The sequence below is a fragment of the Macrosteles quadrilineatus genome, unplaced genomic scaffold (genome assembly GCF_028750875.1).
Source record: "Macrosteles quadrilineatus isolate MER2022 unplaced genomic scaffold, UCM_ALF_1.0 Scaffold_3__2_contigs__length_128488019, whole genome shotgun sequence".
In the NCBI taxonomy this organism is placed as follows: domain Eukaryota; kingdom Metazoa; phylum Arthropoda; class Insecta; order Hemiptera; family Cicadellidae; genus Macrosteles; species Macrosteles quadrilineatus.
The window spans coordinates 5908150-5914896 of NW_026542596.1; the positions used below are offsets into that span (position 1 = coordinate 5908150).

General features: G+C 35.3%; 1 protein-coding gene across 2 annotated transcripts in view; it reads left to right on the forward strand.

Annotated features, from left to right (window-relative positions):
• LOC128988388 (centromere-associated protein E-like) overlaps positions 1 to 6116 on the forward strand; it is a 38132-nt gene extending 32016 nt beyond the window's left edge. For both annotated transcript variants that reach the window (XM_054409634.1, XM_054409635.1), the window contains exons 10-13: positions 70 to 242; positions 2182 to 2285; positions 3145 to 3199; positions 5022 to 6116. In XM_054409634.1, coding sequence (XP_054265609.1) covers positions 70 to 242; positions 2182 to 2285; positions 3145 to 3199; positions 5022 to 5046 — 357 coding nt within the window. In that variant the 3' untranslated portion in view covers positions 5047 to 6116. The remainder of the gene's footprint in view (positions 1 to 69; positions 243 to 2181; positions 2286 to 3144; positions 3200 to 5021) is intronic.
• The last annotated feature ends 631 nt before the right edge of the window (positions 6117 to 6747 follow it).

Here is a 6747-nt window from a genome sequence, read left to right on the forward strand (position 1 = left end):
TACTGTTTTTGTGCTCACTTGTTTACTGTATTAATGTTTTGTTCTTAACCTGTTTATCTACTGTTTCAGCTGCTGGAGGAAAGGGATTCACTGCAATTGAGGCTTTCTGATGCAATCCGCTTCAACGAAGAGTTGCGAGCCAAGTCCTCTCTACTTGATGAAACAGCCTTTAAAATGGAAGGAGAGCTTGCTTCCCCACCACCTCAGTCAGACGATCCATCCAGTCATCAGCTAAAACAGAAGTAACACTTAATATATAACTTTTGCTCCATTTATTAGTCCAGGGGAAATTGTGCGTGTCCACCGACCGGCAAAACGTGGGTATTATGCGTGAATTTTGTATTTCTACCGGGAATTTTCAATTTACAGTAATCGCGTAAGACAACAGTGACATTTCCGCGACCGAGGGAGACGATGATGATGTCTATACAGGAACATGGAAGGTGATCAATATATTGCCACAATCGCGGGAGACCATTACCATATTAAAGGTAAATGAAAATATTAAAAAAAGTTTCAAAAGAAAACTTTATTACTACTAGAGGTGTGCCATGCTGACATTTTTTATCAGGCCAAAGTCGAGTCTACATGATGTCTACCACGGAAGACGATAATGATGTCTACACCGCCGCGGGAGACGACAATGATGTCCAAGCAGCCGTGACTGATGATCAGAATTTTTCCGCGATCGCACAAGACAATGATAATGTCCACATGACCCCGGGAAATGATCAGAATTTTGCCACATTCACGGAAGATGTTGATAATGTCTACACGACCGTGGGATATGGTTATGACGTTGCCACGATCGGGCAAGTGGATAACAATGTTTCCATTACTGTTATTCAGGATTTCGTTACAACCTCAGAAGACAGTGGTGATGTTACTGTAACTGAGGAAGATATTCAGGATTTTGCAGTGATCGTGGGAGACGATACTGATGACTCTACGACAGCAGTGGATGATCACAATATTACCTCGAGTTTGGCCTTTTCAAAAAGTTCAGGATGGCACACCTCTAGATGTTATAAAGTTTTCTTTTGAAACTTTTTTCAATTACTTCATTTACCTTTAATATGGTATTTTTTAAATGTGTTTATAGTGTTTTAAAACGTAAATTGGCTAGTTCGTTTTTTTATTGCTTCATTAATCTTTTCTTTGGGCTACTTTAAAAATAACCCATAACTTGAAAATTACATTCTTTTATATAGGCCTACATAAAGGCAGGGGTTGGTGTGTCATCCATACAAAAAGTTTGGTAACATTTGTTTAGTGGTATCGGTCTTGAGAATTGATTTTTTCAGGTATTGGTACGGAGAATCGATAAATTTTGGTATCAACACATCACTATTTTTCTATGAGATCATAAATTGCTGGTTTAACCAGTTTTAAATTTTCTGATTATTTAATCAGAGTAATAAAATTGCATATTTGTGTCAGGCAACATTATAGTAATCACAGACTGTGTTCCTTTAACTGATATAGCTTTTTTCGATAACTAAAATAGCGAGCTGCGTTAGCGCTAAAACAGCATTGCAGAGCAAGAAAATGCATTGGAATGTTTGGTATGAAAAGTACAACTTGCTTTACTTTTTTTATCAGCACTTGATATTATCTTACAGTTTAACAATTTTCTGGCTTTATCACAAACAGCTTTAAATATTCTCCTGTAATTTCGCTAATATTTTTGAAAATTAATGTCCTTGTTAGTTTTGGCAATAATACTCAATTGTCTCAGTGTTTCCATGAATGTCCCTGATGTGACATCTCCCAACCAAGTAGGCACAGTCAGAGCAAGATCACCACACCCATGCACCTGGGGAAATAAATAGTAGTAGTAATGTGGGCTCAGCATACCCATCCTTTACCAGAGGGAGGTTTTTCCATGGTTCAACTGGCTCATCCAGTAGGTCGGGCCACAAGGGGCCAACAGACTCTTGTCTCCGAGTGTCTCCCCTTATAAGTGCATACTTTTCCCTCAAATGAGAGGGGAATAGTACTCAGTACCGGGCCCTGGTACTTGGAAAAGTACTGAGGCAATTCCTGGGGTGAAAACGTCTACATATAACACATTGAAAGGCACATTTCTAGCTGTACCTAACTAAATCTCTTAATTTAAGTTAATAAAGATTGATTGAAAATGAAATCAATATGAAAGATACATGAGTGTTGTCTGTGTAGGCTGGACCAGTTGCACAACGTAGGTTATCGCAGAGACCCGGCCATGCAGCAGGATCAACAGAGAAGACATCAGGAACAGATGCATCTCTACACACAACCCCAACGTATGTATCACTGTGAACACTAGCTAAATCATTCATAAATTGAGCACCACTTGGTTAAGTTTTCAGTAACTCGATCAAGTTTATCTTTAAGGATAATAGGCTAAATTAATGTGTAAGGCAAAACGTTTTGAAAATTTTGTCACGTGGTACCTCCATTTATAAAAACAAATTGATATTTTTTAGTCTTTGATATTTTTTTAAATTTTCAAACACAAAAATTGATTATGTATTGTGGTTATGATAGTTAAATAGTTTGAGTTTAGTAACGTGTTTCTATTTAGAGTCATTGTTCCTGTTTAATAGGTGTTCTGTTACCTCAATTTTTGTGTTTTTGTCACTCCTTAGTACTGGGCCTCGCTTATTTACATCAAACCCTCTTAGATGGTTCTTTTACATCATCACAATAGTTTGAAAGATGTCAAAAACAAGTTTTTGAGTACCAAGATGAATGTAATATTTAATCCACTGTAATAATGAATTGCGATGTCTTTGTATTGTGTGAGTGTGCAAAGAATAGGTTTTAGGCTTCGTATCCCTAGATTGGGGGTATTTCAGGGTTGGGTTTTATTTGGTGGAGGTTGAGTGGGGGGGGGGGGGTGCAATACTGAATGGTTTTCTCCAGGAGCTCTCTACAAAGGAGTTTTAAATGTTTACTATTGTAAAACATATTCTAGGTTATACAGTTCTTTTGTCTTAAATGTTAAAAAGATCATCCAATATTTTCCTACAGTTTATTTTTTGTACTTTTTACCAACTTTGAGGAAGGAACCATGCTCTTAGAACCTCTGGCTAAGCCAATGCCTGGTCCCTTCCCTTCAACAGGTGTTCTGTAACCTAAAATCTTTTACTTTATTTACAGCTCAGGACGACTCCCAGTCATCTGGAGGATTTTTCAGTTGGATATTTGGAAGCAGGTAATGACATTTAGATATTTGCTAAGCCTAATATTTGAGTACTAGCAACAGAGCCCACTGTGGTTAAAAACATTGGTCTCTAGGAAAATAACAGTTATGAAATTCATGCACCACTTTACTCACTAATGTTAATGGTACACAATAAGCACATAACTGCAGAAACACACACATAACATAAGGCACTTTAATACAAATGCAAATTGTGAACAACAACATGCAAACAAAGAAACATTAATGAAATAACAATACAACAATCAGCTGTTAAATTATCAACACATGTTTTATGATTAGATGATGCCTACCGGTAAACCCATTACTGCCACAAATCTTTAAAAAATCAAACTTTCATAATCTACATGCATCGAAGCTTTCCATAGACATATTATTTAATAAAATCTGTCAAGTAGAACTGTATATTTAATTATATAAAGTTTAACAAAAATATCTGTTACTCAGTATTTTCTAACAACTATAAAATTGCTTGGCATAATAATTGGAGGTTGATTAGCCCTTTTGCAAATAACTTTTAAATGGGGAGGAAATCTACCAAAGTGGAAAGTGAAATTTTTAAAGAGAATAATATTTCCTACAAATTAATACCGTGTATTTTATGAAAATACTCAATAAAGGTAGGCTAAAGTTGGCTACAAATAGAAGCTTGTAAATAGAAACTTGAATAAAGCAGTTTTTTTTATGTATTCTTGTTTTCTTTTTTTTTTTACTACTAATGTTTTATAATATCCAATCTTTATAATTATTTGCAAATCTACACAAATTAGGTTTTTTAACAACCCATTAATTGACAAAATCGATCCAGTAGAATTGTAGATTTAGTTATACAAAAGTTTAACTAAAATATCTCTAACTCAGTATTTTCTCCCCACTATAAATTCGGAACTTGCTTAGCTATTTTGCAAATAACTTTTAAATGTTGGGGAAACCAAGTAAAGTAGACGGTGATATTCTTAAGGAGAATATAATTTCCTACAAATTAGTACAATGAATTTATTGAAACTTCCTAAAATAGGCAGTCATAAGTTGTCTCAAATTAAAAATGTGAAAATCACAATACTATTTAATATATTCTTATTGAAAACATGTTTTACTTTTAATAAAAAATGTGTGCATTTAGCGTTTGTTTTAATTTTTGGTACTTACATTTTTAGTATGCTCTAGTGGCGTAACGGTTTGTGTAGAAACAAATGCTACATACGAAACTTGTAGTAAATTTTGTCTTCTTTAATTTTACAAAGTAGTGTCTTTTCAAAAAACCTATAATTACTGAGATTTCGCCCAAAAACCTAATAAAGTTACCAAATTTTAAAGTTTTTTGCAAAATAAACAATGTGTCGGGCATAATATCTGTCAGCAAACCTCATATTCCTGTGGTGATTAGGACTGTACCTAAACTTTCCACTAACTTTCCTAATATGCCCAGACTAGTAAAGGTAGTAAAATTTTGTGTGCAGGAGACAATGTTGGGATGGGACATTTTCGACGTGTCTGAACTGGTGAGCAATGTGGTCTAGTGGTAGAACCCGGGGCTTTGGTCCCTGAGGTCCTGGATTTAAATTCCCGTTGATCACCAATCTATTTTATCCATATGATAATGCCACTACCCTCTAGGCATTGCCTGAAAGTACATGACTTGTAAAATGATTCCGAACAAGAGCCATAACACCTACCCAGGATGTGCGTAGTGACATTGTCCTAGGATGTTAAAGTAGGGGATAACAAACATTTAAATCTAAACTCATTTATAGATATTGATAATTGGAATTTAATTTTTTGTATTTTAAAATTTTCTTCATTTCTGTTTCAGCTCCTCTGGTCCGCAGGATATCTGATCTTCTACTGTATTCCATTCTCGTAAACTCCAGTAGTTTGTAGAGAAATATATAAACAAACACTTTTGTTATTGAGCTTACAAACTGTATGTTCTCAATTGAAAGGGTCAATATGTGCATTAACTTGAGTTTCACCTTTGACTATGGAGAGTATTAGACATCCCATTCCTATATAAAAGTTGTTGTCAGTATTACAGTTGAATTAAAATGTTTGAGTTGAATTGGTCGTGCTGCTACCAATTACTGATTTCTGCTGCATATACCAACTTTGTCAAACTGAAAAGACAACTTATTGTAAACTAATTTTCTGTCACAAAAATTACCAAAAAAAAATAATAATATAAGACAGTCTGTGAGCAGCTCATATAACTATGTTCCATTTCAATGGAAAGTTGGGTACGGCTGGTTCATATATTTTATTTTGCTTGTTTTTTACGCCAAAGGAAACGGTCCAAACCCTAGTCTTGTTACTAGGGTCTAGAAAATATCTTTCTAGGAAACGAACCAGCGACCCTCAGATTTGAAGTCGAGCACTATAACCACTCGGCTACCCAGACAAATTCAAATTACAATATAGATGGGATATCTTCTACCTTATATCCTAAAGTCACCACAATAACAGCCATTGCTCTTTGAATTTTAAGACAGTTTTGTTTTTATACTAACATTCCAGATATTTAAAAAAACTCGTTCAAACTTTTTACTAAACTGAAATTTCAATCCTTTTCAAACTGTCTTGCTGTTTCAATTATTTGAATGGTATCAAAAGGTGCTGCAAAACCTAAAGCCTAAATAAATATGAAGTATTTTTTACAAGTTATGTTCTTGTGTTTTTGGATTTTTATGTGAATGTTTACAGGGAAAAGTTTAATAGGGTTTTTTTATGATTGCACCGCTTTATTAATTTGTGTGAATAAATGTTTTTAAGAGCTTGGGTGTTGTGATTGAAACTGTTGAAACTAATTGTAAAAAATGTAAAATAAAATAAACTGTGCAGAATGTAGAATATAAAAGCTACAAATCGTATTTGTAGATGTGTATTTTTAATCAATAAAAGTGTTAGTGCAGTATTTTGTTACATTCTCAATAATTTCCAAACCAAACATTAAAAATGTTGATGTCTCTTTTAAATATTTAGAGATAGTTTTAACACTACAGTAAATTGCCATTGTTTCAAATTACCTTGAAGCACACAATAATATACCCTATATATCTTCTCCATTATATCCCTCATATAGTTCATTATACTCATTTGAAGTTGTAGTCAGTTAGCTCCAAAAGAGCGGGGGAGTGGGGTCCGAACAGTTGGGTTCGATTAGGTGTCTTTCACCACTCAGGAGCACTTTGGTTTATTCGCCTGCAGGCATTCGTTGAGACGGGAGGTAGATATTTCATTGTGTCGTCATTCCAACATGGAGCGTACCATTTAGCAACGCTGTGAAGTTTTGCTTTAAACTCGGAAGATCCGCGTCTGAGACCCTTGCCCTCATCAAACAGGTTTATGGGGAAGGCCGGGAACTCGTCCACCGCATCGGACCCCCGACGACCGCTCAAACCGAGGCTCACAAGATCAAAGTGAAAGAAGTTTTGGATTCTGACCGGCACCTAACCCTCGCCCACACCAGTGAGAAGACCGGCCTTTCAGTGGGAACCATCCACACTATCGTAACGGAGAATCTAGCTATGAGAAGAGTACGCGCA